Consider the following 24,665-nt stretch of genomic DNA (forward strand, 5'->3'; position numbering starts at 1 on the left):
CAGCGAGAGAAGGAACACAAGCAGGGGGAGTGGGAGAGGAAGAAGCAGGCTTATAGCAGAGGATCCCGATGTGGGGGCTCGATCCCATAACGCCAGGATCACGCCCTGAGCCGAAGGCAGACACTTAACCGCTGTGCCACCCAGGCGCCCCTAGAGAAAGTTTTTGATTCCTTTAGAGCAGCAGAATGTAGACACCGTAATTTGGTGACACTGACCCTACATCTCTGAAGGGGTGTTTTATTATTTGGCCGCCCTGGAATTTTGGTTTTCACTTTAGGGCAGAAGTTGGCAAACTGGACCAGCATGTGGGCCACATCTTACCCGCTGCCTGCTTTTATGAATAAGGTTTTATTGACAGGCAGCCTCACCCATTCCTTTACGGCTGCCTGTGGCTACTTTTCTGTTAAATTGGTAGGGTTGAGTAGTTGCAACAAACTGAATGGCCCATAAAACTGAAAAAATTTACTATCTAATCCTTTAGAGAAAGAGTTTGCTGACCCTGCTTTAGGTTATAACCAGGAAGAAATAATACCAAATGTTGGGGCCTATGACTTTTCTACTTAATTCCAAACCAAATCAGGCTCTCTGTCATTCCTTGTTTGATAGCCGTTTCAGAATTAGGGCATACACAAACTTGGCTCCTTCTCTTGTGCCTTGTAACTTCTCTGGAAGCTTGGTCCACCAGGGCCTTGTTCTGATTTCTCAGAGGTCTAGGGACTTTTGAAATCAATTATCAGACATTCGTTGATGGTGATTTCTATGCAGAATTTTGCACTGAAGTGCTATGAGGGACTTCAGAGAAGATGGGAGACAGAGTGTGTCCCTGCACAACAGGGGCCATAGGGTTGAGGAACTATGGCTAGACCTAAGCTCTGAGGGCAAGAAAAATGAGTTGTGAGATCTGGGCAAGAGACAGCAGGTTGGTGAGTGGGGAGGAGACAAACACTGGGAGATGATGAAGGAATGAGAGTCTAGCTGTGATCTCTCCTACGGACTGGGCTGGGGCATGATTCTTTCTTACAGTTCACCCACAGACCCCCAGCTAGACCTGGGTGAGGCTGAAGATCTGGAAGAGCTAGTAGATGGTTTGGAGGACTGCTGCAGCCATGATGAGAATGAAGAGGAAGAGGGTGAGTGAGTAAGGGACCCTCTCTTCTCTGCAGCTGGGAAGCGGTCACCACCTGCGAGGGAAGGGGGCTAACAGTTGTATACTGGGTCCTTGACTCACCTTATCACCTACAGTGATCATTTGCCTTGTGGGTCTAAGGGCAGCAGTGGCTTGCTGAGTTAGCAAGTGGCTAACTTACCTGCCTTGTGGGTCTAAGGGCAGCAGTGGCTTGCTGAGTTAGCAGTGGCTAACTTACCTGATATTCCCAGAGGGAAACTGCTTCACCAGCCATGCGGTCCACCAGTCTTTTCTCTGTGCTACTGACAAGCTCACAGAGGGCAGAGCAAGGCTGCAGGGTGGTGCCCGTGGCTCCGCAGGAAGGCTGAGCCAGGATACCCGAGGAAGAGCTGCCTGGGCTTGGTGGGTTTGTGTAGCAGGCTTTCCTGCTGGAACTTCTCTGCTCTTTCCCCTCCAGGAGACTCAGAGTGCTCCTCATTCAGTGCTGTCTCCACCAGCGAGTCAGTAGCAGTGATCTCTCGGTGAGTGTTGTGTCCATCGTTGGTACAGGCTCGTTTGCCGTCTCTTTAAGATTATAAAGAGAGGGGTGCTTGGATGGCTCAGTGGTTGAGCGTCCAAACTCTTGGTTTCAGCTCAGATCATGATCTCCTCGCTCAGTGGGCAGTCTGCTTGAAGATTCTCTCCCTCACCCCCCTCTACCCCCCTCCCTGCTTGCTTGCTCAACGCACTCTGTCTCAAATAAATAAATATATCTTTAAAAAAAAAAAGATTATAAAGTCATTAATGTTAACTGTAACTCATTTTTACCAGATTTTTACATTCGAGACTTTAGTTTTCAAACAAGGACCAGTGGAAGGGACTAGAAGCATATTTTATCATTTGGGCTTTAAAAAAGTACCATGTTTCTTAGGCTACAGTTTGGTCATTAGTTTCCAAGAAATTGTTCAAGTAAAAAGAAAATTAATAAGCAGTTAATGGAGAAACATAGTATTTTGCCATTCACATGAGGGTAATTGCCACCTTGTGTTATAAATGTGCCCCACTATCAGACGCAGTTTCTGAGATGAGTATGCCATTAATTGGAGCTTTGTGAAATGCTTCTTTCTGAGGTTAGTTTTGTTAGGGGAAATAAGATTGACATTAACTTATTAATAATAAATTAAATTTAAAACCCCCTAGCTTTATTAAATCTAGATTATTTTATTGACTGCCCTTGGTGGAGTCTGAGCGATATCTGTCTCTGACTAGGGAACCAAAAAGTGAGTCTCTTCATACAGGCCCTTCTTTTATAAAACAGGTTGTTGGAGGATGCTACATAATTGAGATGGAGAGTAAGGGCAGAGGTAGGAATGCAGGACTGTGAGGAAGTTACAATAAGGCATGTCATTGTGCTAAAGATCTTTAGAAATTGCTAAAGGATCATATATGCCAACTTTCGGGTAGAAAGTTAGCACTCCAACATAATCTTGTTCCCCTCACCACTTGCCGCCTTGCCTCATTATATTATTCTATTAAATATTATCAAGAAACCCCTTCCCCAAAGTATTAAACATTAAAGTTTTTTCTTTTTAAAAATAACTTCTACTGAAAAGGTAAAAGAAAAAAAAAAGTTACAAGTGTTGGCAGTTGGTGAGCTTTGTTTTGTTTTTCTTGCAAAATGTCTCTCCTAATTTCAGTGAAAAGCCACATGTGTCAAGGCTAGCCCATACCTATCATACGCAGCACACACACTCAGCTTGCTCTTCTCTGGGTCTGCTGTGCCTTGGATGAAGCCACGGGGACCAGGAGCCTTCCATGCCTTGGTTGGTGTGGGCAAGGCAAGCTGTAGCTCTGTGCGTGCGATGGCGTCGGTGACTGCACCAGTTTCAGAGTGCCTCGGTTCTGTTACTTTGAGCCTAACCTGTCCTCCTTCCAGAAAAACAAAGGTGCATCTGGATGTTGACTGAGGACCTCTGCTGTCCACGTAAGAGAAGGATGTTCAACATGTGATCGACTTGGAGTCTCACCTTTTCCACACTTAGTGATGCTCTAGCTTTGTCTTCAGGCCTCCTGTGAGACAGCGGCACTGCCCTTTACTTAACTCTTCTGATTTACGTAAAGATAAAATTCTCAAAAGGTGTTTGCTCATAATTCGTTTGTTGATTAATTTAACTCCTACAAGATGTACAGACCTCGTTATCTATACAAGGCTAAAAAGGTGGATTTTCAAACAAATGGAGGTTGATGAATTCCAAACCACTTTGCATTGTGAGGATGACTAAAATCAGAAATACTTTTGGATTGCTAAAATCATTTTTTCTGAATTGTGATAGATTTCTGTGTTTTATTATAGAAAAGTTGACAGTTATAGAAAGGTCATTGAAAACGCTGTCTCTATTTCTCTACCTAGCAGTTTATTGCCTTTCCTGTTTCATAGTCTTTTTCTAAGAATCACTTAATTTTAGAGCTTAATTTTAGGTCATTAAGTCCAGCCTCTTTTTTTCAGATATGAATATTGAGGACCAGAGAAGCTAACTATTGTGGGGTCATAGTCTCCAGCACTGGTAGACCAGAAGCCAGGCCCCTGAGGATGATCCGTCCAGTACTCTCGAGAGGCAGCCAACAAACATTTTCTGCCTTTTTTTCCTTAAACTTTTGATTTTGAGACAATTGCAGACTCACATGCAATTGTAAAAAATAATACGGAGATCCCCTGAACCCTTTACTCAGTTTCCTCCAGTGGTGACATCTGGCAAAACTAATACGATGTAGTACGGCCAAGATGTTAACATTAGACAAGGCTCAAATGTGTCCATCGATGCAGGAATCCCTCCTGTTGCCCTAATAGCCACACCTGCTTCCCTCCTATGACTAGCCCCTCCTTAATGCTTGGCGACCACTAATCTGCTCTATAATAATTCAGTTGTTTCAAGAATATTATACAAATAGAATGATTGCCGTATGTAATTTTTGGGGATGGGCTTTTTTTACTCGGCCTGTTTGCTGCAGATTTATCCAGGCTGTTGCAAGCATTGCTGAGTAGTGTTGTGTGGTGTGGATGTATGCCCCACGGTACGTTTACCTGGTGAAGGGTATTTGCGTTACTTCCAGTTTGGGCTGTTACAAATAAAGCTGCTGTAAACCTCATGTACGTATATTTTTTTTAATTTTTTTTATTTTTTTTAAGTAATCTCTACACCCAATGTGGGGCTCACACTCACGACCCCGAGATTAAGAGTCACAGGCTCTACCAAGGGAGCCAACCAGGCAGCCCTCTTGTACATATTTTTGTGTGAACATAAGTCTTCATCCCTCTGAGATCAATGTCCAGGAGTGCAGTTGCTGGGTCATATGGTAGTTGCATGTTTAGTGTTTTGGTTTTTTTTTTTTTTTAAGATTTTATTTATTTATTGAGAGAGTGAGCACTGGCAGGGGGAGAAGAGAGGGGAGAGGGAGGGGGAGAGAATCTCAAGCTGACTCCGAGCTGAGTGCAGAGCCTGATGTGGGGCTGGACCTCACAACCCTGAGACTGTGACCTAGTCCACCGACCCAGCCACCCAAGTGCCCCACTTGTCTAACGTTTTTTAAGAAACTGCCAAAACTTTTCCAGAGTGGCTATACCATTTTACATTCCTATCTTGTCTTTGTTTCTAAATCTTAACTCCTTGATTTTCAGCAATCTTAAATTCTCAAACTCTGTGAATTAAAAGCCTTTGAAATAAACTATTCGGGAAATGAGGAATTGAGAGTTGAATTCATTGGAATTATTTAACTGAGAATTAGTATTTAACTTGACCCAGTCTCATTCTTTAAAAATCTTGAAGATTTGAAACACTGAAGTATTGTCCATCCTAGTGCCTGGTTCTGTTGCGTTGCAAAGTAGCAGGTGGAATAAACTAATATAGTAAATCTTTGTGGGTCATGTCGGCTCAGTAGAGAGAGTCACATCTATTTTCTCCTTTCCCGATGCTATTTAAAGACATGGTCTGGGTCTGTCCGCGTGTTCCCAATACATAGTTGAGGGGTTCAGTTTTTAGAGATCCCTTGAGATCGCCTTGGCCGAGGCACTGTTGGAGCAACAGTTGGAGCCTGTGGCCCACTGCCCCAGATTCCCAGACCCGTGTTACCGCACTGTTGCATAAAAACCTGTGTCCCTGATCATTTCCAGAATGGAGAAGAGCCTTCATCATCTGCATATCTTCAGATTAACCTACATATAAAATGAGTTAGAAGTATCCCTATTTTTTTTATTTCTGTTGCTTTTTTTCCTTTTTCTTTTTAAAGCTCTCTCTACTTCTTCTTAGGTCTTTTCTGCTCTTCCTTCTTTTTCGTTATCCATATCAATTGTTTTCTCTCCTCATTTACTCCTTTGTTCAAGCATCGTGTGCCTGCTCTCAGAACCACTCTTTCCAGGGGTTTCTCCTGCCTGTGGCTTGTCCCCGGAGATTTTGGAGCTATATCACGGAAGGAAGTACCGGAAGATCTGGTCTTTAGGTGACGTGTAACGGTGTTAGCCCTGGCACCGTATGGATTCCTGTTTGCAACATAATTACTGAGTACTTGTCTTTGTAGAATCACAATGTGAAAGGCCGCACCCCGAAAGAAATGACACAGTAACAGCACTTCAGGGCTGTGGTCTCCCCTTTCTCTACCACACATCTGTTTTGCATCCTAGGAGCTGTGCGAAGATTCTAACCAAGCCCCTCTCCAGTGAGAAAGTTGTCCGACCAGCCCTCATCTACAGCCTCTTTCCCAACGTGCCCCCTACCATCTATTTTGGCACCCGGGATGAGAGAGGTAACCCTGGCCAAGTGGCTAAGCCCAGAAGTGCCCCCAGGAGAAGGATGCTAGCGAATTTGGGAGGAGGTGGCAGTAGGGTGCAAGGGGCTTTCCAGAATGGCCTTTCTGGTGCTCGGTTCCTTGCCTGGTTCACCAGTCTGATAACAGGGAACTTCTCCATGTCTGTCCCTGAGCTGACCCTTGTCATCCCCATAATCTCATGCTTCATTCTTGTCCTCTAGCCTTGCTTCTTCTCCCTTCCAACCTCCCTCCTATCCGCGTTCCCCACCCCACTGTGGCCCCCCTTTCTGCCGCCAAGGGTGTGCCTTTGAAACTCTGGCCTGGAACACTCCTTAGTGACATGTCTCCCTAGGAAACGTTGAGCAGCTGTGCCACCTTTCCACTTCTAACCCTGACTCTTCCGCTCTTCTTCACCTCCTGCCCCCTTTCCCCAGTGGAGAAACTTCCCTGGGAGCAGAGGAAACTGCTCCGGTGGAAGATGAGCACAGTGACCCCCAACATTGTCAAGCAGACCATTGGACGGTCCCACTTCAAAATCAGCAAAAGTGAGTCACCGGCCTTACTGCGAGCCTGTCCTCAGCCCCGACAGGTGGGCTCCGGGTGGGAGGAGGGCCCGAGATACGTCCTGCTGTACAGGCGCCCTGGCCTGGAGTTGCCACCTCCTAGGAAGACGCAGCTCTGAAATCTCTCCGGGCCGGAGCCTGGTCCTCAGAGTTAGAAGACAGAGAGCCGTTCTGTTCCTGACTCTAGGGTCTCATGTAGGACAACTCCATGGCGACTCTTAGGAAACTGGGTCTGGGAGCTGTGCCCAGGCCTAGCGGTATTTCTGGGGCCTCTGAGCCTCTCTGTCTCAAGGACTGAGCTGCTAGCAGGACTGACTCCCTGATGTGCCTTCTGTAGGAAATGATGACTGGCTAGGCTGCTGGGGTCACCACATGAAATCTCCTAGTTTCCGATCCATTCGGGAGCATCAGAAGGTAGGGGTCCTTTCTGGGGAGCCCCTCCCCTGGACTTCGGGCCAGGCAGGAGGAGGTTGGTGTGGGCCATGGGGAAAGAGGAGATGACCGCGGAGAAGCCAGGAATGTGCACAGAGGAGCGGAGGTGGTGCGGGAGGAGGGGGGCAGCGGGGCCCTCGCGGGTCCCATACAGCTTCGGGCAGCTGCAGCCCCCTAAAGACACTTTTCTCCTCTGGTGTGTCTTGGGATATGGCACTGTTTCTGTGAATCATGTCTCTCCTGTGACTATTGTGCATTGCCTCTGGTCCTCCAAGCTGGATACGCACAGAGAACTCTGGTCTCATGTTGCGACAAAGGAGTCCCTTGCCCCCAGACTTAGCGAAGGCCGAGTACTTTCCTGTCTTCGCCCTACAGGCTGTTACGATAAAAGACTTAAAACAGCTTTTTCTTTGCACTTAAGGGGAATAATAGCATGTCTGGCTTAATCACTGTTCTCTGGCTATTCATGAGCTATCAACTCCTTGGGGGCACTCCATTTTGATGTGTTTTGTTTGTGTTTTAATCATCTTTTGGTGAGTGCTTGGCGGCGAGAGAGTACTTACCATCAGATGGTGATGGTCAGATGGATCGGGAGCTCAGAGTGTTGCTAAGGAGGTTGGAAGGGCACCCGAGAGTCTTGCTGTCTTCCTGGCCTCACCTGGGCCCTCTCCCTGCTCTCACCCTTTGTCCCTTCTGTAGCTAAACCACTTCCCAGGTTCCTTCCAGATTGGGCGAAAGGACCGACTGTGGCGGAACCTGTCTCGCATGCAGAGCCGCTTTGGCAAGAAGGAGTTCAGCTTCTTCCCTCAGTCCTTCATCCTGCCCCAGGATGCCAAGCTCCTGCGCAAAGCCTGGGAGAGCAGCAGCCGCCAAAAGTGGATTGTTAAACCGGTGAGTGGATGGCGGCGGGCGGCGGTCTGAGAGTGGGAACGAGGGCAGTAAATCTCATCTCCTTGCCGCTTGACTTCTAGCCAGCGTCAGCCCGAGGCATTGGCATCCAGGTCATTCACAAGTGGAGTCAGCTCCCCAAGCGAAGGCCCCTCCTGGTGCAGAGGTGAGCCCGCCTCCAGCTCCCATCCCAGCCCTCATCCTCCCATCTCCTCAGCCCGGAGGTTCCCTTTTTTAGGGTTCTTCTGCCCTTTGTCCTCCCAGCCATTGACCTCCTTCAGCCAGCGGTTTTAAGGTCTTTACCTTGGGGACTGTTCGCTGGCTTTTGCTGCTCTACCCACTGAGCCCTGTCTTGTCGGTCATATCCCTAAAGCTGGCTGTTCCCTGCTTAGGTATCTACACAAACCCTACCTCATCAGCGGCAGCAAGTTCGATCTGCGAATCTATGTTTACGTCACCTCCTACGACCCTCTGCGGATTTACCTCTTTTCAGATGGACTCGTCCGCTTTGCCAGTTGCAAGTATGTGATCGTGCTGAGACCTTACCCCGACAACTCTGGGGATTTGTTTTCCTGAGAGTGAGGGAAACTGGAGGATGCCAGGCAGAAAAACACCGCGTTGTGCTAGTTTTGTTGGCAAAGGAGAAGGAGGGCTGTATTTGGAAAACCGAATCTTCCTTTCCTCCTGTGTGTCTCCTATTACAGAGAGCACTTCACCTCTGACGCTTCTGGTCCCCAAATGCATGGAGCTTTTCCTCACAGGAAGCTGTTCTCTGTAACACCAGCCGGGTCCTGCATTTTAACTCCCCGTATGACCCTGGTCACGCCCTCCCCCGGCGGGTCCAAGCCAGTCGGGTGCCCCCTGTGCTTCTGACTGGTCAGCTAGAAGTCAGAGGTTCCTGGGAGCCCCTTCTCAGCTTCCATTAATTTGCCAGAGCAGCTCATTGTAAAAGGAGATGGTAAAGTTTGGTTACAGGCTAACAGCCAGAAAGAAGAGACAAGGTGAGGTGTCAGAGACAAGGCACAGGGCAGCATGTGTGGCAAGTTGTGCAGGGCTCCCCTGCCCTCTCTGGGCACCACTCTCCCAGCACATCCCACAGGCTCACCCACCCAGAACACGCACCCTGTGCTTTTGGGATTTTATGGAGGCTTCATCACATAGGCATGATTGATCATTAATTCTGTTTTTAGCCCTTCTCCCTTTTGAGGGGCGGCAGGGCCGAAAATGCCAAGCTTCTACTCATGGCTTGGTCTGTCAGGTGATCAGACCCTATCCAGGAACCCACCCAAAGTTGCCTCATTAGGGCACGAGACACTCCTATCGCCCAGGAAACTACACAGCTTTCAGGAGCTGTGTGTCAGGAACTAGGGTCAAAGACCAATTATTAGTCAGATGCACTTAGTGCTTGTCACTGAGGAATTTACATGGGCGTTAGGAGCTCTGTGCCAGGAACCAGGGGCAGAGACACACATGTAAATTTCTTATTATAAATCGCATTGTCACTCGGGGAAGAGGAAACAAGAAGGTTCCCTCCTGCACTGAATGTGGGTGGGTCTTCCCGCGGGACTGAGGTGGGTTGAAGGAGATGTCCCACGCTTCTCCTGCCCTGGGCTGTTCTTCTGTATCGTGTGTCATCTCCCTTTACAAGAAACGAGTAAACATACTATTTTCCTGAGTCTTTTGAGTGGCTCCTGATAAAGGAGCTGTGGTATTCTAGAAACCTTGCCAGCAGCCATACTTCTTGGGCTCGTGTGCGTCTGAAGAGATCTGTCTGCTTGTCCTCTACCTCCTCAGGATTTGGGGAAATGTTTGGACCTGTGTCTACCTGCTGTCTCCCTGTCTTAACCTCTGCCTTTCTCCTCACTTCCAGGTATTCCCCTTCCATGAAGAGCCTTGGCAACAAGTTCATGCACCTGACCAACTACAGTGTCAATAAAAAGAATGCCGAGTACCAGGCCAATGCAGATGAAACGGCCTGCCAGGGCCACAAATGGTACCCAGGCAGCGTCCCCGTCAGGAGGAGGCCTAGGGGAACACAGGGTTCTGGGCTTTGGGGAGGTTCAGGGGCATGGTCAGTGGAAGATTGATGTAAAACCCAAAGGTTATGTAAACACTGGGCAATTCAGAATTGGTCTGTTTCCATCCAGGCTCCTCTCTTTCTTCATTGAAAACCTCAAAAGAAGAGACATGGAGAGAACGCCTTTGGACCTCTTACTCCTTTTTCTTTTCTCTTTTCTTCATCACCCATTCATAGAATATAACCCCAGACTCTGCCTCCCTCTCCCCCTTGCCTTGCAGGGCACTGAAGGCTTTATGGAACTACCTGAGCCAGAAGGGAGTCAATAGTGATGCCATCTGGGAGAAGATAAAGGATGTTGTTGTCAAAACCATCATCTCGTGAGTCACACTACCACCCTGGGTGTTGGGCCTGCCGCTGGAGCCCCTCTGCTCATGGGCCTCCACACGGCTGCGCCCCAGACACTGACCACACTGTGCGTCAGTTTCCAAGGACAGGGAATAGGAAGGAGCGGATAGAATTCTGCTCTTTCACTGAACTTCGTCTTCTGAAGCTGACTCCAGATCAGAGGCATCTCTTGGGGGCCGCTTTTCCTGGGTTGTGTCTGTTCTCCCGTCTCTAGGCAGCTCCCCCCGTCAGGGCAGCTGTAGGTAGGGCCCCCTGGGAATCGCTGCGCTGAAGGCTTGCTTGGTCTTCCCCGTGAGCAGGTCAGAACCCTATGTGACCAGCCTGCTGAAGATGTACGTACGACGGCCCTACAGCTGCCATGAGCTCTTTGGTTTCGACATCATGCTGGACGAGAACCTCAAGCCCTGGGTCCTGGAGGTCAACATCTCCCCGAGGTAGGTGGGTTCTCAGGGCACTCAGAGTACAACCCTGCCTGTATCCTCACGGTCCTCTTTCCACTCTAGTCTTGCTGACTTTGGGAACCAAAATTTGTGTTTTCCCTTCATGATCTGTTTTTGCTCATTCACTCATTCTACGCCATTATCTCAAAATTTCTTTTGAGGATGGGGGGAGGTTATTAAAAGTTGCTCTTTTCAGTTTGATCCCTACCTCATTATTTTCCCCTGGCAAATGAAGGTCATAATCAGGAAGCACCCTGAGTGAGGTTGCTCACTCTCTGTGGGGCAAGAAGTCGCCCATGATGGCGCTCAGGAGTCGGGAAGGCAGGGTATAAACGGGGCTGGCACTGACTCGGGCGCATAGCCGGAAACTGTTTTACTACTCCTTGTACCCTTTCCCCCAAGCCTGCACTCCAACTCTCCACTGGACATCAGCATCAAAGGCCAGATGATCCGTGACCTTCTGAACCTGGCAGGCTTTGTCCTGCCCAGCGCAGAGGATGTCGTGTCCAGCTCCAGCAGCTCTGGCCGCTCCAGCGCCAGGTCAGCCTCCTCGCTTGGCTGTGGCTCAGCCAGCAGCAGGAGCAGCCCCGTGGGGACTGTGGGAAGGAAGGGCCCAGGCGCCCCCTCCTGCTCGGTCTCCCGTGCTGCGCAGTCTGCCCCCAGTCTTCCTGCACACCTCTTCCCACGTCAGTGCCCCTTAAAAGCATGCCTGGTTATGTTGCTCCCAGCTCAGGAATCTCCACAGCGCCTGCAGAATCAGCTTTTAACTCCTCACAGGGACATTCGAGGCCCCGGCCTCCTTTTCCCAGGCGCCCCCTCCCTCTACTCCTCTTCCTGGCTCCTGTGCTCTGACAAAGCAGTCGCTCCTAGAACCTCAGAGTTGGAAGGATCAGTGAATCGAGTCTCCTCTCTGGAATGCGTGTGGCTTCTCACTGCCCCTCCGTCGTGTCCCCTCCTCTGCTCATGGGGTTCTTCTTCCTGAAAGTCCCCTCAGTCAGACCTCCCTGTTGGGACCTCCCCCACCCACGAGAGCCTAGCTGAGGGCAGCATCTTCATGAAGCCAGCTCCACATGGACTGTCGCCACCACGACCCCAAACCTCTTGGAACCACTCTGGAGGGCTGGGAGCTCATATTTAGTTGGGACCTGCTGTGTGTAAGGAGAAACCTGTAATTTATCTCCACCACAGCCCCATGAGGCTGGTATTAGTATCCTCAGTTTATAGATGAGGAAGCTGGAAGTCACTGGGATTAGGCAGCCCACCCATGGCTGTTCGGCTACAGAGTGGTAGAGCTGGGATTCCAATTCTGATTTTCTGGGAACAACACTGGCTTTCCCCACCATGCCTCGTAGACGCCTGTGTGGCTCTGTCTGTGGCTGTCACTTGACACCTGCCATCCTGTGAGCTCTGTGGAGGCCATCTTGGTGTCTGTCAGCAGTAATCGTAGTGACGTGGGTGAGGAAACTGGGCAGGGAGTCCTGTAGTGTGCCCAGGGTCGCACAGCCAGTGCTGAGCTGGGTATGGAGGAGGGGTCCACCAAATTCCACTAAACTGACATACGCAGTGATTACTCCAGGGTCCTCTTTTTTTTTTTTTTACCACTGAAGTGCAAGCCAGCGCGGGTGCCTTGTAGTCTTCTAGTTATTCCATGGTCCTTGATCTTTGACAAGTGACTCGGGTAGAGTGCATTGCAGTCTCATCTACTCGAGCAACAAATATCTGTCCAAACTTCTTTGTCTTCTCTTGAGAAGGGGGTGACTCCCTCCAACAAACCACTTCAGCTTGGTACCCCAGTGAGTCCCCTGACCCCACCCAGGAGCTATCTTCCTCCTCCAGCTAAGCTAAGGGTCCTGAGATGGGTGCTCTCTCCGCATGTTCTCAGGATGTGAAGCTGCTGACCTTACCCTTTGTTTCTCTTCCATCCACCATGTTAGCCTGCTCAGCTCCCCCAGGGATAAATGTCGAATGGCCCCGGAGCATTTCACTGCACAGAAGATGAAGAAAGCCTATTATCTGACCCAGAAAATTCCTGATCAGGTAGGAGATTACCCTCCACCCCCCAAGTGCCAACAGAAAGTTTCCCTGGTGAAACATTTGGGAGCCCAAGGCAAGTAGTTTTCCCTCTAAGACAAGGTTTCCTGACCCAGCTCCGGGTTCCCTTGGTGTGCAGGGACCTGCTGGCATATGCGTTGTTCCAGGAGAGAGTTGATGGCCTTTATCACGTGGTCAACCACTGCTCTTAGCCAGATGCTGTACTAGCCATCCTCTGTTGTCAGAGCTGTAGACCCTTTGGGTTGCTTTCCTTGAGATGCAGTGAGCCCCAGGGAGGCTTGATGTCTTCTTGGAGCAGATGAGAGTAGTAGACCAAAGGCGGCTGCCACATCTCACTCCTAGATTCTGATCTTGACTCCATCCAGTAAACCTCTTAAAACCTCTGTGCTTCAGGGACTCGCCCACCCAGACCAAGAGTATCTTCTCCGACAGCAAAGCTCAGTAGGCTTGGGAGCAGACGAGGTCGGCCTTGGTGTTCCCTTGGGAGTCCTAGAGCCTCAGGACCGCAGAGCTGTGGTCACTGTCCCCCACGTTTTTGATTCTCTGCCTCCAGCTCCTACTCCTCTCACACCCTCTTGCTCTCCATTCTTTGTCCCTTAGGACTTCTACGCATCTGTACTGGATGTCCTGACACCAGATGATGTTCGGATTCTGGTGGAGATGGAGGATGAGTTTTCTCGCCGTGGTCAATTTGAACGAATTTTTCCTTCTCGAATCTCCTCTCGCTATCTCCGCTTTTTTGAGCAGCCACGATATTTCAACATTCTCACCACCCAGTGGGAACAGAAGTACCATGGCAACAAGCTCAAAGGTGATATGTCCTCCTTGCCCACAGGAGGCCGTGTTTAGTGAGTGATTAAATGCTAGTAGACAGAGAAATGGGCCTCCCTGACCAGAAGAATTGACCAGTCGATTCCACCCTCTAAAGCCCCCCCCAAAAAAACCACCGCACACCTACCCCCCCCCCCCCCCCCGCCGCTAATCTTTTCCTAGGAGTAGATCTGCTTCGGAGTTGGTGCTACCAAGGGTTCCACACAGGAGCCATCTCTGATTCCGCTCCAATGGTGAGTGACACCATTGCGGGGGAGGAGGACAGCTCCAGTCAGCACCCTCAGTCCTCCACCTTAAGAGTCCAGCACGGGTTGGATGTAGGTCCAGACCCTCTCACTTCTCCCTGAGGCCCTCTCTCTGTGTCTCGTGACCCCTCCCTTTCAAGGGAATAATGGCCTCCAGGATTCCCTGGGTACCTTTCTTTCAAGGGTCAAAGAGTGCTTTGTAGCCTCAGCTTCTTGTCTGAATCTGGAGAAACGGAGACTTTGTCCCAGATGGGCCCATGCCTGAAGGGTAGGGAAGAGGAGATCCCCATGGTCACTCAGACGTAGAGTCGGGAGAGAGTCCCAGGACCCTAAACACTCGCGCCTGACTTCTGCCTAGCCCTTTTGGCCTCACTGCTTCCTTTGTTTTTAGTGGTCTCTCCCAACATCACTTCTGACTATCCCAAAGGGTGATGTGGCACTCGGTGCTCTCTCCAAATCAGAGACTGGCAAGCTGGGGTGAGTGCTGTTGGGGCAAGGGAAGGGTGTTGGGTGTGAGTTCAGGAAGTTTTCTTCCTCTCTTCCCAGATGATGATGAGATGAGTGTTCTCCATTTGGGGGAGGGGGGTGGGGTATGCGGCCACCATCTCCTCTGCCTGGTGGCTCCCTGTCTGGCCGGCACAGCTGAGCTGGAGCACAGTTACCTGCACACAGCCCCTCAGCTCTGCCCGCTGCCTGTGGGCTCCTTGAGGCCTCCTCTCACACGTTCACATTTGCACCAAGCTCTCCAGCCTTCAGAGAAAGAAGATGTATTTTATGGTTATCTCTATCTCCATCTACTTACGGTGTGTAGCCCCTAATATTGTGAATGCCTGGTCCAGGTCTGAAGGCAGCTCACCGGCTAAAGTCCCAGCTACGCAGCCGTCTCAGCCATTTCTTTCCCCACCTGTGTCCTTCAGAAAACACAGCTTCTCCGAGGGAAGAATACCACTCTCTGAAGACGGGACCATCCCTGAGCCCAAGAAGACCCAAGCTGGCCTTTCTCCTCTCCCCGGGAAACCCAGTTCTTCCAAGGACAGTGAGGACACCAGCAAAGAGCCCGGCCTCTCCACGCAGATGTCACCTGTGATGAAGTACTCTGGGCAGACTTCGGGACTCTCCGCTTCCCCCGCCTCCCAGTCAACCGGTGACTCACTCCTGGCTGCTGTGAGCCCATGACTGGCCTCTCTCCACTAGCCCCTGCCTAGGAGCACCGGTGTTAGCTACCTCATGGGAACTGGCCGGCCGGCTGGCTGGCCAGCCAGCCTGACTGAGCCCCAGCCCCTTCCTCAAAGTATTTTTTTGAAGTGGTTGAATTGCAGAGATGGGTATCTGGAGGGTGGAATGGTGGCGGGAATGGGGAGAAGGTGAGGAAGGTTCACTGGCTGGTACCTCATATCTCCACAGAGAAGCCACTGATGGCCACTCAGCCTTATAAAGCAGGGTTTGGTTTCTAACCTCAGAGAGCCGTGTGTGGTTTGTTGTAGACCTTGGCACAGGGGGTAAGTGATAGCTCTAGAGGGGAAAACGCCCTGAGCACATGTGGGCCTGTAATTGAGGAGGTCCCTCCAGAGGTCCTCATCTCCTCAGTTCTCACCCTCAGGCCCCGCACCCCACACCCTCTCCTGAGAAGCCCCTTTGAGAAACCTTCAGACTTGCTCAGTAGACAGGCAGGGAGAGGCCGTACGTGATAAAGCCGTTTCCTATCATCCTAGCCCTCGGGGATTCCCCTCCTCCATCTACCCAGCAGCCAGTAGTCCTGAGCCTTCCTCTTCTGACCTCACATCACTACCTGTTCAACCTTCTGGACTTCTCTCTCGTGGATGTTAGTGCTTAGCACTCTGTGAGGTGAGAGGTCTTGTGAGCTTTGCAAATTGCCTGCGGCCTCAGGGAAGGAGCCCAGGTAATCCCAGTTGCTGTTGTCTGTGTCCCTGCGTTGAAGGACACCATCCAGGGGCAGGGCGGTAGGAGCTGTGATTTCCACACAACACAGGGAGACTCGGGTTCTGCTTACTCCCTTCACTGTCTCTGTTGAGCGGGGTCTGGCTCACAGGTCACGAGGGCAAGCAGAGTCTGGCTCACAGGTCACGAGGGCAAGCAGAGTCTGGTGGCGTGGCACGTGGGTGTCAGGAGCAGTCACCCCTGTAGGATGACCTTCTAGTCGGACCGCCGACGAAACTCTTGTAGTCTTAACTGAATCTGCCTCCCTCCCCAACACTCAGTAGAATGGTGAGTGTGGGAAAAGGTTGACCGAGTGAACTGTGCCTACAAAGAGCACGAGCACCTCTCCTGGGGCAGAGTGGCGTCCAGGGGAAGGACACGGTGTGATAGTGCGGGTCAGAAAGGTGCTTTCGCCTTGAACTGTGCTCCTGCTCGACCTAGCGCTTCCTGGTAGCTCGCTCCCTCCTTAGCCCCATGGTCTCTTTGCTTTGCTTTTCTAGCAGCGGTGCCCAGCGAACGGCCACCTGGCCTCGGGCTCTCTGCCTTCATTCTCTCCGAGTTTCGGAAAGACGATTACCCTGCTTCATGGCTCCTGGAGCTCTAAGTGGCGAGTTGGGATGGAGCCATGGAAGAGTCACTGAGAGGCCTGCCTGGGTTCAAGGCCATCCAGCAGATGGCTGCGCTGGCCAGTCTGAAGGCCATGTTGACAATTGTGAAGAAAGCTTGGTGGCAAAGTCCTGGGGCAGCACCTGCTGCAAGGACATCAGAGTCAGGCCCAGCAGGATAGGCAGTCTGGTTCAGTCCCTTCCAATAGAATTGAAGCCAGCTTCCCCCATGTCCTACCTGCATGGAGTACCCTAGTGCCATGTCAAACATGTGACGAGGGCAGGACGTGGCCTTCCTAACAAAGCTGGCCACCTGCTTCAGTACTTTTGGGGTGGCTGGTCCGGGGCGAGGCTTCGGTCCGGAGGCCCGGCTGCACTGGTTTACTCCTTGGAAAGCAACTTCAGGCCTTCGGCCCGCCATCTGAGAGTCCCCAGGAGGCATCCCTGTAACAAGAGGGGACCAGTGTTGCGGCAGCGTGGGCCTCAGGGGTGGGAGGAGGGCTTACCCAGTTAAGTAAGGAATGAAAATAAGGGTCCTTAATAGTTTAAAGCATGTTTATAGAGGTATTATTTTTAATTTCCATCCCATCATCTGAAGGTATGGGTGTTTTGCTGGATGAGAGAAAGGAATGGGCTTATATTCCCCCTTCACCCTTGAGAGAAAATTGAATCTTGCTTAAGCATTCAGCATACATGTTTAGCAATGAATACCTATGGTATAAGGTATTCAGCTAAATAAGGACTTTGGAAATTTTTCGACAGTTTAACTTTGGAGCTGTAGTACGGTAAGTGTCAGAACGTGTTCACTGTTTTTCTGAGTTGGTAACTTACACCCAGTCCCTGTTTGGAGACAGGGGAGAAATACAGGGAATTTCTGGATCAATGGAGTAGGGATTGGGGTGGGGACACGGAGGGTGGCCACTATTCCCGTTCACTTCAGATTTACTCAGGATTGGTCAGAAACTAATTCAGAATGAATACTAATGAAGAGGTGACATTGTGAGAGGAAGAGAGCACGGACCTCGTAGTCTGACCTTGGGTTCTAATCTCAGTTCTGCTGTATGACCTTGGGCATGTCATCTAACTTTTTAAAGTCAGGTGTTTAAGATTTTATTTTAGAGCACTTGATTGGTGGGGGGGCAGGAGGCAGAGGGAGAGAGAGAATCTCAAGCAGACTCCACGCTGAGCGTGAAGCTTAATGGGGTGCTCCGTCCCACGACCCCGAGATCACCACCTGAGCCAAAACCAAGAGTTGAATGCCCAAGTGATGGAGCTACCCAGGCACCCCTAAAGTCAGGTATTTTAAATAAGATGAAAATAATACCTACATTGCAGGGCTGTGAAAATTAAGTAAGTACTTAGGACGCAAAGGGAATTTAATACATGGTTACTCCTTTCTCCATTTGCTGTCCAAGCCCTGTTCCATGACTAGGGGAAGGCAGGCAAGAAATGTAAAGCCCTTTCCACAAGGGAAGTGAAGCAGCTGGACATTTTAGAGGTGAGGAAGGCCAGAACAGGCTTATATAATACCTCATCGCCCCCACACAAACACTACCAGCATTATTCATTCTGATTTACTCTTCATTGGGGGTTTCTTTGGTTAATATTTTACAGAATACTTGGGGTGCCTGGGTGGCTCAGTTGGTTAAATGTCTGCCTTCGGCTCAGGTCATGATTCCAAGGTCCTGGGATCGAGCCCCGCATCAGGCTCCCTGCTCAGTGGAAACTTGCTTCTCCCTCTGCCTGCCACTCCCCCTGCTTGTGTGTGCGTTCTCTCTCTCTCTGTCAAATAAATAATGTAAAAAAATTTTACAGAATGCCAATTCCCTGGGACAAGAAACACATCAAGCATTGCAGGTATGTGAATTGAATGAAATTACTCAGTCCTATCCGAAGAGAAACATTGATAAGAAAGAGAGAGCAAGGGAACGCTGGGGACCTGGAGGCTGGAAGGGGGAAGAGCAGGGTCCAGAAAGTAGGAGACCTTGAGCTGGAACTGGAGCCAAAGAACATGCACAGACCCAACAGCTGTGCCAAGGGACAGTTGTTACAGGTGCGTTCTTAAGATTTTAGGCTATTCATTGAGGGCAATTGTCCCTGTCACCATGGCCACACAACACAGAGGGTTGCCCCCAGACCCATCCAGCATTGGGCCGTGAAGGAGGTAGATAACCCGCACGTGGTAGGTACTTCCAAGTCCCTGTCAGCTGAATTAGTTACACAAATAAGGGGGTCACCAAGCTGTGGGACCTCCCCTTCTCGTTTCCTCTGGATTTGTCCTTAAGATTTAAGATTAAACCGTGTTGAATCTTATTGGTTGAATTCCCCTAACTGCTTTGAGACTTTTCAGAGATGTGTAGCTGAGGGACCTCTATGTCATGCCACTTGGGATTCTGATCCAGCCTCTCAAACCTTGGACTTTGGACCCCCCACCCCCACCTGAGCAGAGCTCGCATCCTCGTTAATGTCCAGGGATCAATAGATGCTCTTGTGACATGACCTTTCATCAGCTTCGGAGCAATGAAAGCTGCAAGCAATCTTCTGTTGCTCTTGGCAGATTTCTTGCATAGATGAAAGCACACAAGGAGGATCAATAGTTGTTTTCGAAAACCTGTTTGTGCCTTTATTGTGATGGACTAGGACACAGAATGCTAGGGACCGTCACTGGAAAAGCTACCACAATTTTGAAAAGCTCTTTTCTCTCTATGCTTCAATTGGTGAAGTGGGGAGACCAAAGCATACTTCATAGGGTAGTTCTGAAGGTTATGAGGGTGGAGGAATTATGTAAAACATTAGGCAAAGTGTCTGATAACATTCCGTGCAGATTTAAAATAGGTGCTAGGGGCTCCTGGCTGGCTCAGTCAGAAGAGCATGTGACTCTTGATCTCGGGGTTGTGAATTCAAGCCCCATGTTGGGGGTAGAGATTACTTAAACTTAAAAAAAGATTCTAAAATAAAGTAACACCACCAAAAATATTTTTTCCATAAAGTAATAGTAACCTAGCATGTTATTTCAACAATTCTACATTACTATTACAACAACATATTGCTATTATAAAACTCATCAAATATACTTTAATTCTATTCATGGGATACCAAACCTGATGATTTCATCAAGATAATTAGCTTGGAAAGATTGGACCCCTCAACAATAGCTGTCAGGAAAGTGCATTTAAAACCATAATGATGCGGGTTCAGAGATGTGGTGTATGTGGCTGAATCAGGAGCCAATGGGGTGAAGCTACCATCTGTAGGATTATGACTGACCCTCTAAGTCAGAGTGTTATTAAGGCCAAATGCTTGGGCATCGTGGCTGGGCCTCCACCCATTCTCCCAGGTGCCTGCTGCAGGGGCAGCGTCCTGAGCAGAGAGCCCCTCCTCCAGAGACACAGGTGTGGCTAGAAGGGGAGCCTTGTCCTTGTAAGCCTAGCAAGGCACATTCAAGGAGAACCTGGTGTTAAATTATTTGTAGAGGACCTGCTTCTGGGTCTGGATTGCTATGTAGCTGAGCAGTTCCCTCACTGGGATCTACTGAAAGTGAGCCCTTAATGTAAGGGGGTGGGGGTGGGAAAGGGGCAAAGTAAACGAAAACCAAAATACAAGAAAAACTACAAGGGGACACCACTTATGTAGTATGGCTTACATGAGAAAGGCTGAAAATGCCATGTGTCAGCGAGGATACAGAGCAACTGGAATGCCTATGTTGCTGGTGGGAATGCAAAATGGTACATTGGAAAACAGCCTGGTGGTTTTGTGTGAAGTGAAACATACTCTTTAGCATATGACCCAGCAATTCACTCCTGCGCGCAAATGTTCACAGCAGCTGTATTCATTGTAGCAAACACTTGGAAACAGCCCAAATATCCAACAACTACTGAATAAAGAAACAAATTGTGATATATCTGTTCGGTACTACTTAGGTATAAAAAAGGAATAAACTGGGCTCCTGGGTGGCCTGGGCTGCTCGGGCGGCTCAGTCAGGTAAGTGTCTGACTCTTGACTTTGGCTCAGGTCAGGATCTCAGGATCCTGAGATTGAGCCCTGCATTGGCTCTGTGCTGGGCATGGACCCTACTTAGGATTCTCTCCCTCCCCCATCCTCTGCCTCCCCTGGCCCCTCGCCCTGCACACTCATGCTCTCTCTCTCTCTCTCTCATAAAAGTAAATTGATACATGCAACAATATGGGTGAATCTCAAGAGTGTTGTGCTAGGTCAAAGGAGCCAGAAACAGAACTACGTACGTTATCATTTTTTAAGATTTTATTTATTTGAGAGAGAGAGTGAGAGAGCACAAGAGGGGGTGGGGTCGGGGGAGAAGCAGACTCTTCTCTGAGAGGGGAGCCCGACGCGGGGCTCGATGCTAGGACTTCAGAATCATGACCTGAGCCAAAGGCAGCCCCCAACCAACTGAGCCACCCAGGCGCCCAAGAGCTATGTACGTTATGATTTCACTTATATAAGATTCTAGAAAAGGCAAACTGTAGTGACAGAAAGCAGATCAGTGGTTGCCAGAGACTGTAGATGAGGGAGGGGATTGACTGGTCAGGGGGACGTTACTCTGTATCTTGATTCTGGTAGTGGTTACATGAGTACATTCATTGAAAGTAGTCAAATTATACACTCCAGATGGGTGAGTTTTATTGTATGTAAGTAAATAAAGCTGGTGCTTTTTTTTAAAAAAAGATTTTATTTATTTGACAGAGACACAGCGAGAGAGGGAACACAAGCAGGGGGCGTGGGAGAGGGAGAAACAGGCTTCCCGCTGAGCAGGGAGCCTGACGCAGGGCTCAATCCCTGGACCCTGGGATCATGACCTGAGCTGAAGGCAGACACTTAACGACTGAGCCACCCAGGTGCCCCTAAAGCTGACTTTTTAAAGAGGACAAGGAGATACCATTTCATGATGCATATACAAATTGAAGACAATGAGAGAACACTAGAAAAATTAAAATTTAAAAGGCAATCAAGACCAAATGTTGGAGAGGTTATACAGTTGGGGCTTTCACATCTGACTTGTGTGAGTGTAAAATGGAACAACTGCTATGGGACACCAGCAGTTTCTTGTGAGTTACCTTATATCTACCTACGATTCAGCATTTCCACTCCTAGATAGTACTCCCCCCAATAAAATAATGTGCCCACCGAAAATGTTTGTTGCATCTTTCTTCATAATAACAAAGAGTTGGGAACAACCTAAATGTTTCTCAGAAGATCAGATAAACTGGTCTGAAATATTAGTATTCAACACTAAAAAGAAACAAACTACTGATTTATTCAACAACATGAATCTCAAAAAAATTCTGTTGCGTAAAAGAAGCCAGATGCAAAAGATTACACACTGTGCAACTCGTGGAGTTCAAGAACAGAGGAAAACAACCTATGGGAATTAAAATTGGAGCAATGTTTGCTTCTGGGAGTTAATAGTGTGGTAAGAAAAGCGATACCAGGGAACTTTCCGGAGTGATGGCAATGCTCTATTCTTGATGGGGCTGTTGTTTACACAGGTAATGCACTAGTTAAAACTCATCAAGTTGTCCCCTTAAAACCTGTGCATTAATTTTAAGATAGCACTTTTTTTTTAGAAATTGAGGTGACATTGACATAACAAAATTAACTTTTTTTTTAAAGACTTATTTGAGAGAGAGAGAGTGCAAGTAGGGGGAGGGGCAGAGGTAGAGGGAGAGAGAATCCTCAAGCAGACTCCCCACTGAGTGCAGAGCCTGACGTGGGGCTTGATCTCAGGACCCCAAGATGATGACCTGAGCCAAAATCAAGAGTTGGCCACTTAAGTGACTGAGCCACTCAGGCGCCCCAAGATTAACTGTTTTAAAGTGAACAGTTCAGTGACATTTAATACATTCACAATGTTGTGTGACCACCATCACTCTCCAGCTGCAAAACATTCTCATCCACCTAAAAGGAAACCCCAGCACCCCTACCCCTACCCCCCACTTTCTGTTTGCTGTTTCTATAGATTTACCTAGTGTGGATATTTCATGTAAATGGAATCCTACAATCTGTGATCTTCTGTGCCTGGCTTCTTTCATTTAGTATATTTTCAAGGTTCATCCCCTTCGTAGCATGTATCAGTACATCATTCCTTTTGATGGCCAAATAGTATTCCGCCGTATGTGTATGTAGGTTTGCAAATCTCTCAGGAGCTTTCCTGGTGTAATCTGAAACCAGCCCCCATACTCAGAGGTCAGGGAGAGACTGAAGAAAGAAGCAGGCCACTCCAGGTTGGCAGGTGGCAATTTTAATACTAGAAAAGGGAACTTACATACAAGGCTTGTCTTGGGTGGCAGGAAGGTGAATGGATCCCTGCACCCATTAGTCATAATATTGTCAGTGTGTGATCTATTTCAAATTTGAAAGATAGTTCACTTGAAACCAGACAACCCAAATCTGAATGCTCTTTGACAGAGGAATACAAACTTTAAGTCAACTCTCTTGTTGGGGAACTGATTCAAAATCAGGATCCGTGGGCTTGGTAAGTGCCAGATATCTCAGCAATCATATCTTAGACTACAGCTGAGATAAATATCACTGACTCTATTGCCTCTATTAGATGGGAAAAATTTCAAATCCCTGGAGTTGAGAGACTTTTTTTTTTTTTTTTGCAATCCCTCTGTAGCCTGGACAAATGACCTTCTTATGGGTTGTGCTATTAATAGATGAAGAATAGATGAGAATCTCATCATGCTATATTTCAGAAATCAGTCCCTGGAAGAGGTATGACAGACATTTTATTAATATGTATACTTCTTTCCTGACAGTGGATGCTTGAGCAAAATGAATAGTAGCTATTGGTTATTGAGTTTCCATTATGACTCACTCAGGCATTGTTCTTGCAGTAGACACGCGCGTACATGCCCGCACGCTCACACACTTACTCTTACCAAAAAATTCCTTCAATATTGGTACGATTATTATCTCTATTTTTCAGATAAGAAAAATGAGGTTCAAAGAGGTTGGATAACTTGTCCAGGATTATTGAATGAATTAATGATTGCATGTACTGCCTGGTTTCCTAGTGCCTTGTAGCAGTTACGTACTTCAGAAACCAATGGGAAGGGGCGCCTGGGTGGCACAGCGGTTAAGCGTCTGCCTTCGGCTCAGGGCGTGATCCCAGCGTTATGGGATTGAGCCCCACATCAGGCTCCTCCGCTATGAGCCTGCTTCTTCCTCTCCCACTCCCCCTGCTTGTGTTCCCTCTCTTGCTGGCTGTCTCTATCTCTGTCAAATAAATAAATAAAATATTTAAAAAAAAAAAAAAAAGAAAGAAACCAATGGGAAGACCTGGCCTGAAGGAAGGATGGACAGTGAAACCAAATAAAGAGTCAAAAATATTAGAAGATTGACAAATGTGACAGTGAATTAATCATATAGTCAAAGGTACCCTAACAGTTATAAAGTTAAATGATTTAAATGATTTAGAAATGATTTTTAGTGTTTTCCCCCCCATATAAGGTGTTTTCTACACATTCTCCCTCACTGAAAATGATGAAATAGACAGTCCATGGCCAAATAAAAACTTCTGCCAGTTGTCAAAAGGAGTTTCCAACACCATTATTTGACTATTTGTGGCACATCCCCGAATGTGTGGGTTTTCCTTTTCTTTTGTCTCAAGATATATTTTAGGAGCACTTGGGTGGTCCAGTCAGTTAAGCAGCCAACTCTTGGTTTTGGCTCAGGTCACGATCTCAGAGTTGTGGGATCGAGCCCCTTGTCAGGCTTGGCACTCAGCGTGGAGCCTGCTGGAGATTCTCTCCCTCCCTGTTCACGTGTTCACGCACATGCTCTCTCTCTCTCTCAAATAAATAAAATATTTTTTTAAAAAAAGATCTGTTTTATTCATACCACTCTAAATAAAGTGGATTGCATTTACTCTAGAATAAAGTGGCCTGCATTTACACTTACACATCTAGTGATTACATATCCTAAAGGTTACCCCATGATGTACCCCAGAGATGCAACTGTAATAAAAGAGAGAAGAGACTTCATAAAATGGAATCTAGAAACTCAAACTACAAATTCGATTTTATTTATATGAGAAGCCAAATTCAAGACCAGCGCTATCTATCATAGTGGTCAACCTGTAGCTAATTAGTTCCACAGAGACACCTGTAGTATCATTAAAGAGAATTGCCAACTCCCATCTGACACCTATCTTGACAACCCTCCTTCCTCATACTGAAGACAGTAAACCAACTCCTCAGTATAAAAGATAACATATGTTGGGAGTCAAGAGCAATTTTTAAGGGAGACAGCAATAAATAATGTCTTCTAATATAAAATCTATGTGATTGTTTCCAGCCAAAATGAAGTAACGGGCTAGATT

At 48.3% G+C, this 24,665-nt stretch overlaps 1 protein-coding gene across 4 annotated transcripts in view; it reads left to right on the forward strand.

Moving 5' to 3' along the window:
• Nucleotides 1-15,235, forward strand: part of TTLL4 (tubulin tyrosine ligase like 4) — a 37,797-nt gene extending 22,562 nt beyond the window's left edge. For all 4 annotated transcript variants that reach the window (XM_034655183.1, XM_034655184.1, XM_034655185.1 and 1 more), the window contains 17 exons: nt 1,024-1,130; nt 1,584-1,647; nt 5,781-5,902; nt 6,340-6,450; nt 6,806-6,882; nt 7,600-7,791; nt 7,872-7,954; nt 8,181-8,309; nt 9,659-9,781; nt 10,087-10,185; nt 10,513-10,647; nt 11,056-11,193; nt 12,588-12,690; nt 13,306-13,516; nt 13,699-13,769; nt 14,173-14,258; nt 14,699-15,235. In XM_034655183.1, the coding sequence (XP_034511074.1) occupies nt 1,024-1,130; nt 1,584-1,647; nt 5,781-5,902; nt 6,340-6,450; nt 6,806-6,882; nt 7,600-7,791; nt 7,872-7,954; nt 8,181-8,309; nt 9,659-9,781; nt 10,087-10,185; nt 10,513-10,647; nt 11,056-11,193; nt 12,588-12,690; nt 13,306-13,516; nt 13,699-13,769; nt 14,173-14,258; nt 14,699-14,957 (2,110 nt within the window). In that variant the 3' untranslated portion in view covers nt 14,958-15,235. The remainder of the gene's footprint in view (nt 1-1,023; nt 1,131-1,583; nt 1,648-5,780; nt 5,903-6,339; nt 6,451-6,805; nt 6,883-7,599; nt 7,792-7,871; nt 7,955-8,180; nt 8,310-9,658; nt 9,782-10,086; nt 10,186-10,512; nt 10,648-11,055; nt 11,194-12,587; nt 12,691-13,305; nt 13,517-13,698; nt 13,770-14,172; nt 14,259-14,698) is intronic.
• The last annotated feature ends 9,430 nt before the right edge of the window (nt 15,236-24,665 follow it).

The sequence above is a fragment of the Ailuropoda melanoleuca genome, chromosome 2 (assembly GCF_002007445.2).
Source record: "Ailuropoda melanoleuca isolate Jingjing chromosome 2, ASM200744v2, whole genome shotgun sequence".
Lineage (NCBI taxonomy): Eukaryota > Metazoa > Chordata > Mammalia > Carnivora > Ursidae > Ailuropoda > Ailuropoda melanoleuca.